Source organism: Ursus americanus, chromosome 30, assembly GCF_024610735.1.
Source record: "Ursus americanus isolate L20-20 chromosome 30, mUrsAme1.1.p, whole genome shotgun sequence".
Taxonomy (NCBI): domain Eukaryota; kingdom Metazoa; phylum Chordata; class Mammalia; order Carnivora; family Ursidae; genus Ursus; species Ursus americanus.
Genome location: NC_142156.1, coordinates 13,197,614 through 13,218,130, shown reverse-complemented (window position 1 = coordinate 13,218,130; position 20,517 = coordinate 13,197,614). Strand labels below are relative to the sequence as shown.

The 20,517-nt window shown below is 39.2% G+C and overlaps 1 protein-coding gene across 3 annotated transcripts in view; it reads right to left on the bottom strand.

Annotated features, from left to right (window-relative positions):
* The window catches only part of MED13L (mediator complex subunit 13L), a 297,747-nt gene that overhangs the window by 31,266 nt on the left and 245,964 nt on the right, over positions 1-20,517 (bottom strand). For 2 of the 3 annotated variants that reach the window (XR_015722325.1, XM_045776132.2), the window contains exons 10-17: positions 18,798-19,526; positions 17,772-17,997; positions 16,667-16,772; positions 16,231-16,355; positions 13,301-13,400; positions 8,169-8,389; positions 7,655-7,860; positions 3,226-4,163 (exon numbers count right to left, since the gene is read on the bottom strand). Coding sequence is in view for 2 of the 3 variants with exons in the window: in XM_045776132.2 (XP_045632088.1) it covers positions 3,226-4,163; positions 7,655-7,860; positions 8,169-8,389; positions 13,301-13,400; positions 16,231-16,355; positions 16,667-16,772; positions 17,772-17,997; positions 18,798-19,526 (2,651 nt within the window). In the remaining variant the exon portion in view is untranslated. The remainder of the gene's footprint in view (positions 1-3,225; positions 4,164-7,654; positions 7,861-8,168; positions 8,390-13,300; positions 13,401-16,230; positions 16,356-16,666; positions 16,773-17,771; positions 17,998-18,797; positions 19,527-20,517) is intronic. The other variant, XM_045776142.2, reaches the window with a different exon arrangement.

Genomic DNA, 20,517 nt, shown 5'->3' with positions numbered 1-20,517 from the left:
ATTTGTCTACCAACTAAATCTGAAACACAGGGTGCTTAGACATCTCTAGGTATAACCCTAAATCAAACACAAGTTGCTAATCTAAATTTCCAGCATCTCGTGAAAACCTGGGAGACCTGGCAGGCCGCAGGCCGCATTCCTGCCCAAGCAGCACCGCTGGAGGAAGGCGCAGCTGCCCCCTTCAGACGGCTCTCCTCATTCAGCACTGCTGCCTGCCCGAGAAGGAAGCAGTGGTGATCGCCTTTATCTTCAAGCCTGCGCTTCTTTTTCTCTTATAGTAAAGAAAAGAGTACTTCTTATAAACCCATGGCTCTATCAAAAGTCAGAAAATGACAGACCAAGAGAACCATAGGTTAGAGAAAAATAAAAGCAGACATCATTCTCTGTGGCTACTGCTGTGCACGCAGAACAGAACATGTGTACTGACAGACACAGCAAGGGCACCGCTGCTGTTTGCAAATCTGGCTCCGGCATCATTCATTTATATCATCTGTCTGGTACTGTTAAGCTTCTGACTTTGGAACCCACACCTCCCCTGCAACCAACTCTGCTATTCTTCATATCCAAAGATGACAGTACTGATCCACCCACACACTGCTTTTCTGTCTGAAGGCTACTATCTAGTAAAAGGAACCACCCAAGATAATCACCCACATTTCTTTAGGGGAAAGACTGTACTTTCTTTAATTCATAAATGCATCCAGCAGACATTAATTAGAGGCCTGCTAAGTACCAGGCACTGTGCTAGAATCTAAGCAGTTACAGAAACGAGCGTAACCCTTGAATACTTCCTTACAAGTCTCCACCTCCGAGAAGTCTCCTGGCTTGGCTACTCAGAAAATGCCTATCATCCCTCCTCTACTGATCTCTGTCCCTAAACATACTTTCTCATTCCAGATTTCCAACTGTATTTAAAAAGCTTATATAGGGGCGCCTGGGTAGCGCAGTCGTTAAGCGTCTGCCTTCGGCTCAGGGCGTGATCCTGGCGTTCCGGGATCGAGTCCCACATCGGGCTCCTCTGCTGGGAGCCTGCTTCTTCCTCTCCCACTCCCCCTGCTGTGTTCCCTCTCTCGCTGGCTGTCTCTCTGTCACATAAATAAATAAAATCTTTAAAAAAAAATAAATAAATAAAAAAAATAAAAAGCTTATATAACCTTCTTCTCTATAAGGCCGAGAGCTGTTCAGAGCAGGGTCCACGTTTCATTCACGTAACCAACCACTCCAGCCCAACCTGTTCCCACCTCTCTACAGAAGCAGCTCCTCACCATGGTCAAAGGACATGTTTAGTCCTCTTCTTAAAAGCTCAGCTGCACTTTAAGGCTTCTTGACCACTCACTCTTCTCTTTCTTGAAACTTGGTTACGCAGCAGAATTCAGCAAAGCTCTGTCCCAAGCCCTCTTGTCGTTCTAGGTTTCCTGCTCCTCAGTGAGCTTTCCCCCTCCTCTGTGCCCCTGACTGGAGCATCTACAAGCCAACTACTCCCTTTCCTCTGAGCTGCAGGCCCGTGAAGTCCCAAGTGTCTACCTGACATCTCTACCTGGATATCTCAGATCTTTAAAATTTCCAAAACTCAACTTAGGAGCTTTCTCCCCAGACCCGATCTTCCTCCATTACACCAATCTTTGAATGACATCACTTTCTGTCCAGGTACACAAGTCACAAACCCAGCTGTCTTCCTTAACATCTCGCTCTCTCTGACCCCTAAGATCCAATGCACTACCAACTCCTGCAGTCCGACCACTTCCTCAACAGCTCTTGAATGTTTCCACTTCTTTTCCATCTCCTTTGCTAAGACATGAAACCAAGCTATTATTTCTAACTGAGCCGCTGCACTCATCTCTCCACCATTCCTGCCATTTCCAAACCCACAGCCTGCACTGCAGTCGAAGCTTGTTTCTTAACTACACCAATCAGATGCCAATGCCTCTTCATAAGCCCATCAATGACTTGTTACGGCTACTGTGATAAAGACCCCAGCCCCACCAGATCTCAAATGGCTCTTGGGAATCTAGCCAGCTCCAAGCTTCCTTCAGTTCTTCAAAGACATATTTATTTATTTTAGGGGGAGAAAAGCAGAGGAGGAGGGGAAGGGGGGGAGAATCTCAAGCATATTCCCCACTGAGCACAGAGCCTGGCGTAGGGCTTGATCTCATGACCCTGAGATCATAACCTGAGCTGAAATCAAGAGTCAGATGCTCCGATTGAACCACCTAGGCGCCACCCCTCCCCTTTAAAAACAAACAAACAAAAAGATTTATTTATTTGAGACAGAGAGTCCTTCAGTTCTTTGAAAGCCCCAAGCTCTATATAACTCTGGGCCTTCCCTCTTGCTGCTCCTTCTGCCTGGGACACAATTCCCTGCTCTCTACCCTCTTTAGCCAGTTACTCTGTACTTGGCACTGAAATCTCTAATGTTACTTCTTCTTCAAGGAGGTCTTCCCTGACCAGCCCCAAGCGTAGGAAGGCCCTCCCACCGCACACTTTCATCACTTATAATGGTTTCCAATAATATGCTAATTCGTGTAATTGATTAATCTCATGTCCATCTTCCAGAATAGATTAGAACAGAGAGGTGCCTTGTCTCTTTCAGTCATTTTATCTGCCAGGATGCACCACAGTATAGATAGTGAATGAAGAAGGGAAGGGAAGGGAACAGCAAGTTGCATGGCTCGCTGAGAGCTCAACATCACAAATATTTGTCAACTGGAGCTTTTAATAATAGAAGAGCCAGTGACATACCTCAGGAACCACAACACAAAGTCAACTGTGATCACTGTTATAAGAGATGCAAAACACTGGAAAGGCAAAGGCAGGAGAAAACGCTCAATAAACGGGTAGAAGGCTTCATGGCAGAAGTATCACAGACAACTGATCTGGAAGAATGGGTGGATTTAAACATGCAAGGTGTGCAAACTATTCGTCTGTGTACTCTCAACGCTGCTGATACACGGCATTCCTAGGTTTCCCATACGAACTGCCTACAGGAATTAATATGAGAAGAAGTTTTCACAAAATAATTATTCTCCTCAAGGGGTGTTTCAATATAAAATATTGCTCCAGCTCTTAAATTTAGGAAGATTATCCACAGAGCTCTTAACTTTAGTTCTTTTTTTTTTAAGAAATGAAATTTAAAATTCTGTCCTATAACTATGTAAAGGAAGTTTATAATTTACCATCATACACCAAGATAATTTTCAAAGTAAACGTGTATTGTGGGAAACCTACCGTTGCTATGAGGCCAAGAGTGCACAGTGGCACTTCTCACCAGAGCTTCATCTACTTTTCCACCCGTGGGATTATCCACATACTGTCGGCCCTGCTCCAAGGCATTAAAGCATTCCGTCCAGTAATCATTATTATCTGCTTGCACCCGGTCGTAACTCCAGCTTACACAGGGAAGTGTCTGGCGACTGTTAGAGGAAATGTAGTCCAGGAAACTCAGTGAAGCAAAAGGTTGTGTATGTTGATTCTGGAGGAGGAGGAGAAGGCTTATAGGTGGCTCCTGGGACTTTCTGGCTCCCTCCATCTGAGGAACGAAGGTAGTCTGACACATCATTAAGCGCCTCTCCGCAGCCTGACCAATATCAGAATTCTTCCCAAAAATATCCAACTCATCTTCCAGGAAGAGTCCCGAATTGTAGCCAAGTTTGCGATTCATTATCGCACTAAACCCACAGGTACAGCGATACTGGTCCTCGTTGGAAGAATCGGGGATGTAAAGCCCAACATCCGCCCCTTTGATGTTCATGTTGCAGGCACAGATGCAACAGCTGTCAAAGTTTCTGTCTTTAAAGATATTCATCACAGAATCTGAAAGAATCAGGGTAACATACAGACTGTGGGCTTCAGGAATTGGCTGCATGGTGGCTGGCTCCACAGAGTTAAGGGGCCGCGTGGTGGACGGGGTAGAGGCTGGTGACCCCTGATCGGTGCTGTCATATTTAACCGACCCTTGACCACTGGCAGTGCCCCCACCTCTGGGAGTTCTTGGGGTCCTGGGGGTTCGTGGTGTGGGGACAGAGAAGCGAGGGGTTGCTGGAGATGGCAAAACTCCTGCTCCACTGTTGCTGGCTGGGGCAGCGCTGTTCAGCGTCACTGGTGTGTTCATCTGCGGTGTATTCAGATAGTCTGGATCTGCTAGGCTCCCGACACTAGGCACATTACTGCAACAGACAGTACCAAGTGAGAAGGGGTGCATGTCACAGAGGCTGGAATACACACACAATTACCCCACCTGGCCTGTGCATTTCTTATCATTTATGCATGCTATCACTAGGTATATTCAATTTTTTCTTAAAGAAGAAAAAAAGGATTCAAATGAGTCAATAAAAGTGGATGGGAAAGCAAAAAGCAAGGTATGAAGAATAATATCCATACACCAAGAACAAAACACCATTTTCCCTCTACTTGTTCTGCATCTAAGCAATCTTCACCTTAATCTTTCAAGGGAACTTTACTATTTTTACAAGAAAACATGGTGCTGGGTTTGGTCAATGTAGTTTTGAAAAACTGTAACTATTAAGTGGAACTTTTTAACACGTGAGTTCAGATGCTAAATTAGCTAGAAGACCATAGGATAAAATTTCCATCTAATTTGCAATTACATTCTTGTCACTTTTTAAAATTGAAAGTCTGCCACTGTACTTGTCCTCTGAGGCCATAATCCATATATAATTCTAAAGCAGTTTTAATCAAACACATAGGAACATTTGCCATTTTTGTAATTTTCAAAGCACAGTCCTATCTAGGCTTGCATTTTTATAGTACTGAGTGACCACGGAGGAATTCAACTGTAGGAAACCCACTGGCCAGTACTATACTACAATTAATACCAATATCACATATGTAGCTAGGAAGCTTTAGTATTAATTAGGTGAATTGCATAGTACACATATTATATCATAGCTTCCAACTTCTAACAGATTTCTGGGGGGTGGTAGGCAATTTTAGTCCATTTTTTAATTTTCAATATGCTATGCATTACCAATAGCACAATTATTTTTAGTTCCCAGAGACTGATCACACTGTGTTATCTATTTCTCATAAGCAATGACTTCTTTTTGAAATAGCCACACAGAAAACAAAACAGTGTCTACAATGTTCTGCTGTTTTTTATTGTAAAAAACTTTTTTTGATATACATTCTTAGATGTCCATATAAAACAGCACATGAAACCATTCTTTCCAATTAGAAGGTATCAAAAGAATAGATTTCATCTAATGCTTAATATTCTTTTGAAATACATTAATACTATGCTTAAGCTAATGTTCTTCCAATAAACTACATATTCATTCACTTGTAATTTGAAAGAAGAATGTCATAAAGTAATGGCTCTTCAAATAATTTTGTGATTTTTAATTAGCTATACCTAAACTACCAGCTTAAAAAATCCAAATCAAGCACTAGAAAGAAACTGTAAATCCGAAGCACAGTGGTATCTTTGAGTACAGATAAAAAAATGACCCAGAAACCTTGATTAGCAATCACTACTATCTCAGAGACCAAAATAATAAGTGTGTAATAATGATCTTTACTCTAATTGGACTCCTTTCAAATTTTCCTGTTTGATAAAACCCTAAAATTATTATACAGTTCAGATCAGAAAAGGAACTATGACTACTAACTAAAAACCTAAATAATTAAATTGCTCCCTAGGTAGTAAGAATGGTTTGCCTTGTATAGTAACCCGATTTTTCCCATTCAATAAAAATGAACTGAGTACCAACACTATGCTAGATGCTGGGGATTCAACAGTAAAAAAGAGGAAGAAAAGTTAGCTCACAGCAAGTATGACAGGTGTCAAGCAAGTGAGCGCTGGTGTGCTGAGTGTGACAAAGGGCTGGCCAGGGTGATGGAGACCCAAGCAGAAGGAACTCACACAGTCTAGAACTGTGCTGTCCATAGGGTTATCACTAGCCCTATGTGCTAAATTTAAATCAACTTAAATAAAATTAAAAATTCAGCCCTGGTCTCAACTAGCCACATTTCGAGAGGTGCACAGCTACGACATCAGGGCAGGGGATGCCATATTGGAAGGTGCAGATACAAAACACTGCCTTCATCAAAGAAAGTTCTTAACAGTGCCAGTTTAGAATACCAAGGATCTTTGGGATGGCAAGGGATAGATTTAATAGACTAAACAATGATCTAAATTAATTATTATTTAAACTATCACACAGCAAAGGGTTGCATGTCACTTTCTGGAAGAGTCTGTGTGTGTAAGAAATTCAACTGTCAGATGGGTTCCTGGAGCTGCTGCATTGGTTGAGAATGGTGTGGCAAACCCTTCTCGGCTTATCAACAATGCTGGACTAGGTCAGGCCCTACTTAAACAAGCTCAAGTACAACTGGAGCACAGCAGCCAAAAACAAGCCCGGAGGTCACCACCAGGGTACTTCTGAGCACCCTCTTTCATTCTGCTGGTGAGTTGTTATTGCCACAACACTTTCACAACCATTGGAACCTTTCAAAAATCTTATGCGGGAAGTCAGGCAGGATTATAACATTTTAAAGAAGCGAAAGACTCAGGTAAGCTGGTCATTTAAGGTCATACATAGGAGTAAACAAAAAAGGCAGGAATGGAGTCCTATGACAGCACAGCTGTACCTCCCCAAGTCTGGGTTCTTTTATCCTTCACTGTGTCACAGTTTTTCACATTCCGACACTGACTTTACATATGTACGCATTAGCCTGTTTATGACGTCAAAGTTGGATTCATCAAGATGGTTTTATGTGATGTCACAAATATAGCCCACAGACTGGATCTGGAATTTGTCTTATTGTGTTATTGGCTCCAAAAAGTAACTCTGAATTAATTACCAACATTTTTAAAAAGGAGATTTACATAAAAATGCCTATCTTCAGTCTCCCACATTCCTGCCTGAACAATGCACTGTAACTGCACGGCAAACAGTCCCTTCGAATGAGGCATACTCGTAATAGTTCCATCAAAGACGCTGCCCCTTCCTCCTGTCCTTCAGGATAACACTGACCATCAGTGGTGCCAAGTCATTTGCTCTACCCAACCCATGTCATCCATACATTGTTTACCTGGTCCTGACAGAAATTTGAGTTTATGGCCTTATATTTTAAATCATTTATTTTATTAAGAAATTATTAATCATAGGGGAAACTAAATCTACATTGTTGATAGACTACTGTTTTTTGACAGAGTGAAATGTGCCCAAGCTACGATAAACGCCTCCTTTTCCTTCCTCCGTATCATACCACCCATTGCTGCTTTCTTATATCACGTGGGGTTAGCATTAGAGAAAGTGTCCATGCTAACACTTCATTTTAAGGTGCCTGAAGTAAGCACATTTGGAATCACCAATCTATATAAACCAAACACCACCATTATCCAAATAATATTACCAACTCCAACCTAGTGTTTGATTCTGTGGTAAACATGGATCTGATACTGAATGAGCATGAACACCATGGTTCTCTATACAAGTTACCTTAATTAATCCATGTACGCAAAATTTAGTTAGAAAATATGCACATTTTCAACACAAAATAATGTGCACAAAAGCATGAATGGCCAAAAAAGGAAAGTTTCAAATGATATGCTGATGTCATCATTTTAAGTAAATAGTTAAGACTAAAACCACATTCAATAGGGCAAGTGATGTGACACAGTCCCTGCACATACTTGTAGCCATCTCTATTGAAAATGGCTGCAGGTGGCATGGGCAGTTGTTCGATTTTAGGAGGGATTGCCCACGAAGGCCGAAACAGACAGGCATCAGGTATCTTCAGAGGTAGCAGGCATTGGCTCGGCAACATCTTCAGTGGAGCAAACATGGAGGATCCCACAAAAGGTTGAAAGCTTGGAACTTTGTGCACATATGAAAAGTCCTGTGACAACAAAGGGGGGGGGCAGTGATAATGCCGGTGAACAACTTAGGACACACCCCAACAGTTACAAAAAGATTGGAATTCAGTATTTCTCTCATCTAATCAGCAGAAAATGCTTAACACCAAAATTTTAAATTAATCAAGACACTATAATTAATATACCAAGCATTGTACCTTGTGATCCAATTCAGAGGATTCTTAGAAACTTATGTATATTTGGCATACAGATAATACTATTTTGAAGAAGACGTTTATGAATCTGCTTGAAAACTGCCCTGCCTTGATAAAATTAATATACTGGCAATTACCTTTACTTCCTCTGGCTTGGGACTTCCTAATCCATCTTCTACTTCCATTTTGAATTCAGTGAGCTGTGTTGAAACCATACTGACCATAGGGCTCTCCATCATGCCTAATGCTGTCACTGTCTCTGAACTGATTCCATCTTTATAATTCATTACAGGAGAAAATGCAGGGTGCTGTTCCAAGGAAGGAGGAGTGGGGAACATCCTTTGCAAGTCTGCAACTGCTAAGAGAAGAGAAGAGAAGAGAAGAGAAGAGAAGAGAAGAGAAGAGAAGAGAAGAGAACAACAATATTTATTTTAACAGGCAGGACTTCTAAAAAAATCCCAGTTTGTAGGCAGGCACCCTACCTGCCATCAGAAATATTGCCAATTGAATGGTTGTTATCAGTTACATAACAGAATATTAATAATGGAAGTCTCTAAGAAGGAGGCCATCAGCAGAAAATTATCCTTTTCTGGAACTTTACCTCTATCCCCTTGATGCTTTATGATTTGGCTTCACATTAATTAAGTGAACAAAGTTTACATAACATACATTTTTCTTCTAACGAATGATTGCCTGAAGAGTATAAGGAGATGAAAATAAGTAGAAGCTGGAAGAAATCAGATGGAATAACTTTATTAAAAGTTCTATCTCTGCTTACAAATATGTATGAAATACTTCAGAATTATATAAAAATGTCCTATAGCAAATTTTACATGGAAAATCTATCGGGCATTTATACTACAGAAAATAAAAACTGTTTGGAGCTAGAACGATGGTTTAGATGTAGTAGGATTACTTAGCTAGTTTGAAAAATCTACCACATTCACTGCTCTTTGGGGAAATGATTCCACATTGACATTAAATGCTGTCCATATTGACAATAAAACGAAACTTCATAGTTAGGTTTAATAATCCTACCTAGAACCAAAAGACAATTTATTAAAAATCAACTAGTAAAAAAAAAGTATCTTTTAAGAAATACTTAAAATAGGGACTCTCAATCCTTTTTTAAAAAGCATTTTAATATACCTGCGGTTAGCATCATCATTAGCAGGGGCTCATTAACACAGGGATTCTGAAAGTAGGAGCAGACGCAATGCAATGCAAATTGTGGTTGTGAAACTTGGCCACTAGGGGGTGTCCTGGACAGCAAATTTATTTACAAATTTGGAGCCAGGAGTTTTAAGTCAGTGTTCTGGAATGGTATCTGATGTCCCAATTTCCAATCATATTGTTCTTTCTAGCAACTTCAGCATTTAAAGAGGCAAATAGTAACCACTGACTAGACTAAGATACGACTCTAGCTCTGAATCAGAAATTAATAAAGAATGACCACACCATGCTCTGCCCTGGGCTAGAGTTTGAGGCACAGCCCTATAAAGCAGAAGCACCCAGAACGGTTGCACAGCTCAGCGCTGCTACAGTCAGGTCAGGTCACTTCCTCCCTGGGGGCCTCGGATCCTTCATCTAAATGGCTGGACTGGATGTGTGATTCTCACCAGGCTTGCTTTCTTTCCTTTGTTTGTGGGGGGAGGGGGAAGCTTCCGCCATATGGAGGCAGAAAAAAGGTGAGAACCTCTGCATGAGATGATCTTTACCATATTTCCTAGTTAAACAATTACATAATCCTCAATAATTTACCCGCTCTTGGCCTCCGCTGCTTATCTGTAAGACAAGGGAAGGAAGAGGCCAACAGACAGGATCTCAGATGCCAACTTTCCCTCTCATTAGAGAAGCTCCACTTGGATTTATTTCCTATAGTAGGATTCTGTATAAGATTTCATTAGACAAAATGGTGCCTGCTGCTGCCAAGAAGAAAAGAAAGAGAAAAAGAAAAAAAGGGGGAGGAAAGAAAAAAACCTAAACCCCCCAAGTAGATCTTCAAGGCACCTTCTTACTAGGACAGTATTTTTCTTTAAGGAATGTAACAATTCCTAGAACTAGGGATATAAGCCAAGCCAGAAACTCCTAGAGAGTCACTGGAGTCTGAGGAGGAAAAACAGGTCTTCAAATGTAGCGGCAATGAGATCAGTAAGTTCCCTTTAAAACAAGAATGAAGACTTTAACACTGAGTTAGGTTCTACTTGAAATACATCCATCACCTTTATCCTTCAGGACCTACTCCTATTCCCAAGCCAAAGAGCAGCTATGGGTCAATTTTAATATAAAATTAATGTTAAACATTTTAAATTCTAAGTCCACCTCATAAAATCTACAAACTCCTATTATATGATAGATCTTAATCATCAAATATTTGGAAAATAAACTGTACAAATTCTCTTTGTGTTAAAATGACAATGAACTTAAATATAGCCTTTCCATCACATACAAGTAGTCTGGCTATGGTATAAAATTTTACCAAAAATAATTTTTATTAAATTAGCTACTAAATTTTGTCTAAGAAATGTAATAATGGCATTTCTCATTAGGGATATTCAAATTCTTTGATGCTACCTAACTCAGTTGTGTATCTCAATTTTCAATACCTCAGCCACCTTGATATTTTTTTTATCACAGGTAAAAGAGAACACACGAAAAAAGTATAGAAAGTAAGATTCCACCTGCCAGAGATTCATCTTAGAAAGTGGCTTTCACTATTCTTATTATCAGGTATTCTTTTTTTTTTTTTTTTCAAGATTTTAGTTTTAAGTAATCTCTACACCCAACATGGGGCACCAACTCACAACCCCAAGTTCAAGTCACACGTTCCACCGACTCAGCCAGCCAGGCACCCCATTATTGGATATTCTTACGGAAGACTCTTAACCTCTCTAGCTTCAAGTTCCTCATCTGCAAAATGGTAATAATATCTACCTCATATTTTTTGTACACATTAAATAATATAACATACGCAGAGAAGTGAGCACTTGACCACGTAACATCTAAACATTCAGTAAGTGACGGAGCCAATAATAATTAGCCCGCCCTCCCCATTTTTGACTGGAAAAAAGATGAAAGTGCTGTTAAGTTACAAGGAATTTCTGAAAAGATATGACCCTAAACAGGTTTTGAGATGAAAGAAGGAACTAGAGTCAAAGTAGGTAAGACAGAAAGACGATAGAAACCCAGAGAAACATTCTGGTCCTCCAAAATAGAAAACTATGGCTTGCTTGTTCAATTTTCTTCCTAAGAATGCTAAAGCAAGGGTAGGAACAGCTACCAGAATGGGCTGGAGTTGAGGTATATTACTGTATGTATTATTATAACACAACACTATCTTAACACAGACTTGATGCCAAATTAAACCCAGTTATTACTGTGTGTTGCTCTCTTCACTATTACATTACTACATACACAACTGAGTAATTATGGACCTATTTTGTCAAACACAGTATCCACTAGCCACATATGGCTATAGAGCACTCAAGCCAAGGGTTGTCCAAACTGAGATGTGATGAGTGTATAAAATATACAACAGATTCCAAAGAGGTAGTACAAAAAAAAAAAAAGTAAAATACCTCAATATTTTTTTACACTGATTACATGTAAAAATGACACTATTAGTTATATTAAGTAAATATATTATTTGAATTAATTTTACATCGTCCTTTTTTACTTCCTTTAAGGTAACTACTAGAAAATTAAAGACTGATTATGTGGCTCTCATTTGTGGCTCACACCATATTTCTATTAAATTGGGCTGTGGTGTTCTAGATACTAAATTTCATAAAATGTCAGTCTCTCCACCTCAATGTACAATAAAGCTCTTGCAGAGATCAGAACTTCTTGCCATGCTATTTCATGGTCATGTCTTGGGAGGAAATATCGTGGATATGTCCATATACATGCATATACACACATTTACCCATGCATACTTCATGAACACCGAAAAGATCCTATTCACTCTTATATATCTGTATCTTCCTAATGCTTATATTTTTGCTGTATTTCAAATTAATTAATTTTTATAACCTGTACTTTATCCTAAAATTTTGAGTACCTTCTTTTCAAAACAATTATTTTCAGCATAAAGATGAGGAGAGTATACCATATACTTTCCTGGGCAATGACACTAACTAGCAGAATAGTTTGTGAGTACAATATGGTGAGTCCAATAATCTTGGACAAGTTATCAGAGGTTTTAACATTTAACATCACAACATATCACTTAATGTCAAGAAGGGCAGAGGATTAACTGGTTCAATACAAGGGGAAAAATTCATTCAACTGACCTATTCCATACGTATCTACTTTAATATTGTTTCTTTTAATCTGTGAATTCCATGTTTGCAAAATTCTGCAGTGTGGAGTAATAAAAAAAGAAAAATGTTTAATTAAAAAAACTACAGCAACTGGCTGGCTACCATTATTCATTTTCATACATGTCATGCTTGAGAAAGCTTTGCATATTTTAGAAAGCTATGGATCTACTAAAGCTGTCAAAATCCAATCTCTGTATACCTCACACTTCTACATTTGAGTAAATCAGCACACATTTATAGGTTCATAAAACTTTTTGACTCATCCCTATGACATACTGGTTTTTCCCCTCAATTTGTTCTCATTACCAGCTGAAGTTAATGAGAAGGTATTAAAGAATGATTTGCAATGGAATTATGTTTCTGCTTCAGAGTATCCATGTAAGCTACCCTGTCTTTTCTCTTGTACAATAATGTAGTTTCCTATGGTGAAGGGTAACTTAAAAAAAAGGGGGGGAGGGAGTTTCTCTTCTTGTCATCATACACAATAAATTATTTGATCTCAAAAGAAAACACAAAAACTTCAGTATGAATTAGAAAAAGGACCACAAAAAACAAATGTTCCTCATCCTTGAGTAAATTAAATTTTTTGAAACATCTTACACAAACCTCTTATACTGGAATATCACGCTGCAAATCACTGTGTAGCATTTATCCTATTAAAAAAAAGGCTATTAGAGAAATAAACATAAAACACGTTTTTCCACATTCTAAACCGTAAGAGTTAATTCTTAATTTGAAAACAAAAGCAAAAGAAATTCAAACTAAGATGGTCTCTTAGCTGCCTGCCCCATTTTAGGAATTCCAACTTATACAAGTTTTAATTCACAATTAATATTCTGTTAAAAGAAAAGGGGGGGGAGGAGAATCTCAGAGAAGGTACCACTGAATATGAGAACATTTTGTATAAGTTATAAATAGTAAGCCAAAGCTCAATTTTCTTTTCTTACTTGGTGGGTAAGGAACAGCAGCTCTTCCATCCTTCCCAAGAGGTCGGTCTTCTGCCCCAACTGCAGGCATTTTTGATGAACGCAGCGCAGGTGATACAGCCTAAGAAAAGATTATTATTAAAACAGGGAAACACATTTGTATCTAAGTAGGGCAGCAGTCAACTATTTCTTAACATAAGCCTGTTGACATTTTGGAATGAAGGAAAGACGCTTCCTTACATAGTGTTTTAACAAGTGAACTTTTAGAAATCCCAGCAGACGGTGAAGCCAAGGAGAAGGATACAAGCTTATCAAGAATGAAAACCAGAGTGACTGAGTCTTCTCTGCATGATCTGGTAAGGGCAGATTGCACCATCAAAGCACAACTTACAGACCTTAATACAAATCTTCCTCCCAGGTCATTAGAGAAGTGGTTTCAGAGACACAATAATTAAATTAGGGTGGTGCCTCCAAGGAGTAATTGGCTATCAGTCTGGTTTTCCTTCTGTTTGGAAGTAGGCATTTAAAAGAGGTGACCTCAAGCCCTCCCGAAGTATTATTCTTTTATTTTTCACCACCAAAAAAAAAAATGTTACTGTTCATCTTCATAAAAAATAACCTTATCACATAAAATTATTGAAATATGCAGAGAGGGCTTCTCTTTGATTTGTTATTCAAAATAAATTAAGTTCTTTAATAGGAAAGATTATTTTTAAGAACTCAAATGAATTGGTGGAAAGATAAAACAAAGCAAAAAAAAAAAGGATTCTCACAAACAGAAGGTCTTTCACATATGTATACTTATTCAATGTCGCAGGGCTGAAATGTAAAATTAAATTCAAAGACATTTGAGATGAAAACTTGGACAACAGCCTCACAACACCAGTTATCAGTAAGATGAATTAGCAAAAACGATTCAAAGGTAAGTGATTCTCTTGATTAAATGCCAAGCTAGAAATCAGAGTAAAGCAGAAACAATCATTTCAGAGAAATGAAAATTAGATTAAAAGTGTCCAACCTTCCTTTACATATTAACGTTACTACGAATATATTCAAAAAACAAAGTAAACATATCTTCATTTAGTCCAACAGTAATACATAACTGATACAGAGATAAGTATGACTGGCTCTGAGCACCAACAACAATCACTGGGGATGGTGGCTGTGCACAGTCCCTGGCTACTCTGCAATGCTTGCTTTGTCCCCTTTCTGATTCCTCCCTTTCTACTTCTTTTTGATTCCCTGTCTTTTCATGTTTCGTCCACACCATCACCATCAAAGCAGCTAACCAAACCCTATGGATCATTAAAACCAATCCTACATAACGCCTGACGTTTAGGGAGACAGTCAAGTTCAAAAGGCTCTCCAGTGCTTGGATCAACAAAAAGGAAACGTGTCATTTCTTGTACTACAGTTTTCCTCATTGTCATGTCCTTTTCCTTCAGGCAACCACTGCCTGAACCATAGTCCTTGTGTTTTAATCCAATCAAAGTTACCAAACAGTACTCCTGCTTTCTGTGTAGGAGAGTGACGAAAACCAGCACTCGCTTCTACCAAGTCAGTTCCACACTCAGCAGCCTTCACAGAGGACACGCTATACGCAGAGTTCGAAGTCCAAAGCTGGAAGTGTGGTCAAAAACCTTCTGACCCTGTCAATCTTCACCCACCACTCAGCGAGCAGACCAACGGTCTGTTCACTATCCTCCCAACCCTCAGCTGGTTCATTCTTGTTGCTTAACCAAGGCTCACTATAGCTTAAACTAATGCCTCTCCCCTGCGTCTGACTAACCTTGTCTTTCCACAGTTTAAGTCAAATCCTTTCTTGGAGGCCATTATGATCTCATCTTCTTCTAAGTACTTAACATTACTAATGGTGTATAATATCTGTTAACCAGATACATTTTATTTTAAAGTGAGAACAGGCTTTAGAATTCTGATTCCTACTTAACCTTTAAGACTTAACTTAAACACTGTTCACCTGTCACTTTGTACTTGAACGTCCAGCATCTTTAGACGCAGGTCAATTACTGCACTCACAGTAATAAGTGTGCATGTGTGTACATATTTTTACATATTTTTAAGTACATTTTTAACTTTAATTATATGCTACTTCTCTTGAGGTCTGTGAGTACCTCAAGTGTAACGGTGGGACAGTAATACTTGTAATCTCAAGTACACGTCACAAAGGAACTAATAACCATCAAGCGAGTAACAAATATGTGGGAAATGGACAAAAGGGAAGGAATGTAAGTACATAAGTGAAAGAAAAATAAACTAATAAACTTATTTCCTTCAAGAGAGGGCTTATCTTACTCATTTCTTGGTCCCCCAGAAATAAACAGGCACTTCTATCTGCCCAAAAGTACAGAGGTGGTTAGGAGGATGAGAGCATAAATTTCCTAATTCAGAGCAGCTCAGCTGTTCTCCTAGAATTACAATTCTTATCTGTCACTTTAACCACATCATGCCTTATATTCTTTAACTTCTATGTACATAAGTCCTTTTTCCCTACTATAGTGCCATAACCCTAAAAGTATAGATCATACTTATTTATCTCTCAAAATGGAGACTAAATTCTGACTGATGAGATGAATAAAAGTTACAGGGGCATTATCTTTAAAATCTGAGCTAAAGGGACTACATAATACACTTCTACCAGTTTCATGATATTTAGGAAGGATTTAAAAACTGAATGTGAAAGATTTTAATTTTTATAACAGGAATAAACTAATAAAAGAAGCCATTAACAAAGAGAACCCAAGGGGTGTTAAAGACTACACTGACAACTTTTAGAATCCTTTCAGAATATACAGACATTTCTGCAGAACATTCTGAACCTGAAGGAAGAGGTCCCAAAATTCAGTAGACCAAACGATAAGGAAATACTCCAACAGTGACCTAAGTCCTCACATGTAGGAAGATTTCTGTTTGGGTAGCTATGCCAGACTCACCCCAAGTTCGTCATCATCGGAATTATCAAAGATGTTGTCTAAGTCATGCAGGGAAGGTGCCAGATCTGTCACCTGTGTAAGGCTACTGGAGCCAGCTCTGCCAGCAGCATTATCCTGCCGGACATCTGCAGAAAAGGAGGCAAAGACGCAGAATGAGCAACTTCATCCAGAGAGAAGGAGTGAGGAGAGGACATGGATCTCAATGAGCAAGACCTGCCTGTGAATTTTTTCCCTAGGTTTTCAGTTAAATTTAGAGACAATTATTTCCAAATGTGTTTATCAGTTTTGAAAGTAACTGAAAAACAAACTATGAAAAATTAAAGATGGGATCAAATTATTACTATTACAGTAAAAATATGATTCTAAATCGAGAAGCATCTCCCTTGCATTTTACTTTAGCAACAATCCAAGTGAGGCAAATAATCGTTGTACACACCTGTTTTAGTAGCAGAACTGAAAATAGACATGGCATTTTTCCCATCAGGCACCGGCGTGGAATGACCTGGTGTAGTGACATCCTTGGTACCAAATCCATCCTCTGACTGTATAATAAATTCAGCCAAACAAAACACATGAACACCAACCCAAAGTGTGGAATATGAGGGAGAACACAAAGAATTAGAGGGTAGAATGGAACTTGTTATGAGCACAAGTATGATAAATCATGGTCTATGCAACCAAGGGAAATAAAAGATATGTCCTTTTCCTTGAATTTAAACAGAAACCAAAACTCCCATACTGTCCCTTCAATTCTATGGAATATTCTGAGTCAATCTGGGTTTTATGCCTAACTAGTACTGGTGGCATTTGATTACAGACTTGCCATGGTGTTAAACGCTGCCTTGAATAACATTTCAGATACTGAATTATGGTTCAAGCTTTCTGGATCTAGATAGATCTCTATCAAGGAATCTCTGAAGCATTCTCCTGAACTGTACAGACCTCTTTTAATTATCTTATTTCCTCTATTCTCAAGAATACCCCTTTAAATGGCCCAGTATTTTGGAATGTTTTAAAATTTAAGGCTAAAGACAGCAGACACCCCCAGTACTCATTTTAATGACAATGAAACCAGTAAAATTAATACTGACACAATCTAGGAGTAGTGTTGATATTAATTCAGATAGATATATAGGTAAAGCGCTTGGTACAATAAACATACTAAGCGCTCAATAAACAACAGATATGGTTATCAACATTTTTTCCCTTACGTTTTGGATATTTTGGAATAATAATAAGAAATAAGCAGGGAGCATAGGCCAACAAGAATTAGCATATGAGAGGAAACATGCACTGTACAAGCTATAGCCTGGAAAATATGAGGCTTCATTTATGTTCAGCTGACTTTTAAACAAAGGTGAGCCATGACATAAAAAGGAACAATACATTGTTCGATACAAGAGTACCAAGAGCATGAATATGGGGACAGAGCAATCAGGCAAGACTACCTCAAACATTCTGCCTCAAAAGTTTTCCCACACATGTTGTACTGACAAGGATCAAAACCCACACCATGCTGGATGCTCTCTGTTAAATGGTACCTTATTCTTTTTCAGGGAATCTTTCTCCGTCCCTTGTTTGCATTTCTTGTTTGCTGTAAAGATGTATTTTATGTCGCCATCCTCAAAGGTGTATGGATCATTGACTTCTCCCAAACTGTCTCCAGGTTGTTGAGCTAGAGGCAATGGGTCAAGGAAGTGGAGTGGCTGCATCTGGGGCTGCTTTTCTTGCCAGATTTTAAACCGTTTGTTAGGTTGTGCTAAGAGTCTAAAAGGGAAAATAAATGCCAATTTAAGCAAGATAAGCAAAGTAAAAAGACTGATTTTTTTAAAGCAGCATTTATAATTTAAAGCATCTGCAAAACTTAAACTTAAAAAATTTATCTCTATAAAGAAAGTTCTTTTAGAGATTATGTTCACAAATAAAACTCAGTAGGTCTTTGTAAAGAATATGCTTTTGTCTCTGATTCCATGGATTCCAGTTAAGAGCATAGATGGGCTCTAAGGACAGACTGCCTAGGTTCAAGTTCAATCTGTGTCATTTACTAACCTCGCTTCTTTCCCAGCTACGAAAAATAAGGTAGTAGTATGGTTGTGGTGAAGATAACTGAGAAGGTCTGGGTAAACTGTGAAGAATAATGGGTAGCTCAACAGCACTAAAAATAGTATTATTACTAGATGCAGGATACATACCTGAATGCATGCAAAGCCCTCCTTAAAAGTGTCAACATACAAAGAAGGCACTGACCATGATATGGAAAGTCTCATCAAGCTACATTCTCTAACAAACAGCAGGCCAAAAATAAATTAATACCAACATCCTAGATGCTACAGTGAAACCTTTTATATGTCAACATGTTTAAATAACAACAGATGTGAAACCTCACAAAGAATAAAGCATTTCACTTTTTAGCATTTTCCAAATGCAGAGGCTAGAATGGTGACGAAAAGCGTTTTCATTTGGCTCTGAAGAGTGAGCATGGGGAGATGAGGAGGAAAGTCCCGACTCTCAGGACCCTATGCCATGGTCAGAGGCGATCAAGTGGGTGGTATGCAGAGTGGCCTTACCTTTGCAATGCAGTGCTCTCTGAGTTTACCTCCATTTTGGCATCACATCTGTCACCCTGGAGCTCTGGGGGCCGGAACTCGGCATCATCAATGGGGGGGAGGCGATAACTGTGCCACCACTTGTCTGACGACTCGGGGTTTGAGGGCCTAACCCCACAGTATAAGGCTGTCTCGCTGACCTCTGCCATCAGAGGCAGTCTTTGGCCTACGAGGACAGTTCTGTCATCCAGAGTCGACAACTGCTGGAGTTCTAGCCCATTTCCATAGAGGGCTGGGTTCACAGGGACAGATGGTGGGTCCAAACTCTCTGTTTCCTGACCTCGTGGTTGAGGGCTGAGTGTTGGCGGCAGAGGGGAAATAGGGGAATGAGGTGAATCCATAGGATTCAGATTCATTTGCTTGCTTGTATTTCTGGAAGGCACGGCCATTTGTTTATCATACTTCCTACTGCTAGACACCTCTAAGGAGGAGTCCATCCCTGCCAACCCTAGCTTCTGTCCTGGTGTATCCTGCTCCATACAGAACTCGTCAGCCACAGAGGGCCTATGGTGAAATGGTATCAAGGGTCTCTTTTGCAATTTGTCTCCCTTTTCCGGTCTTTCTGTTGTTTTGTGCTTAGATGCAGGAGGTGGTAAAGATGAAGATGATGATGGTCCTGCACTGAACCCTGGTTGAGATATTGCGGGAGGTCGATTGGGTCCTACTGCACAACGTTTTAAAAGTTTATGCCTGAAATGAGAATTAAAATAAGGTCAAGAAACACACACCTGAACTATAACTGCATCACTGTAACATTACAAATATGTTCCTGCATCATTGTAACCGTACAAAAGAGATGCCTCTGACAAGGTTTTATCTTTAACGCACACACTAGATGTGTGTGTTCATTATTAAATACTAATTATAAATATTAATTATAAATATTAAATTATTACATAATTAACTAGGTGTTAATTATTTTTATAATGAGTAAAAACTGCAACACTCTGATGGAAAGTGGTGAATCAATCACACACAAGTTAAGCAGATAAGAGATGGACTTAATAGTGCTAACCCCCGACAAAAAGACTGATTTGAAAAATGCCCAAATCTTTCAAATTTGGTAATGACCGCAGATAATGTATTCAGACTGCATCTTAAAACCAAGAGTAATGAGATCATTTGCCAAGAAGAGAGAAAAAAAGCTTCCAATTTCTATTTTACAACACTCTACTAACTCCGATATAGAATAGCTTATAACAGCTTGTAGTGTTGTAAATTGGGAATAAAATAATTATGTGATTCTCCCCCAAAGTGTGAAAATAAGAAAATGAGGGTCGATCCTATGAATATTTACCAGAATAAACAGACTAGAAACCTTATAGACCATTCTTATCGGAAAAAAGGGATAAAAGACAACTTTGGATCTTTCAGACTCACAAAATTAGACAGAAGTAAAAAGATGGTGAGTAAACACAAAAACAACAAACGCCTCTGTACTAAGCAGCGTAGCAAGTCTGCTTACATCCTAACACACTTCTTGGCAAGCATAGGTGTGAGATATTGTTCAGGAAGGGCCCACTAGATGATGCCAAGGTTTAATCTGTGCAACAAAGTTATACAGCAGGTCAGCCAGCTCCTCCCAATATATAAATCCACCCAGGGAAAAACGTGAGCTCTCCTGCCCGTGCAGCAGTAACTCTCTGAGGCCACTAGGGTGGCATTAAATTACTGCTGTATC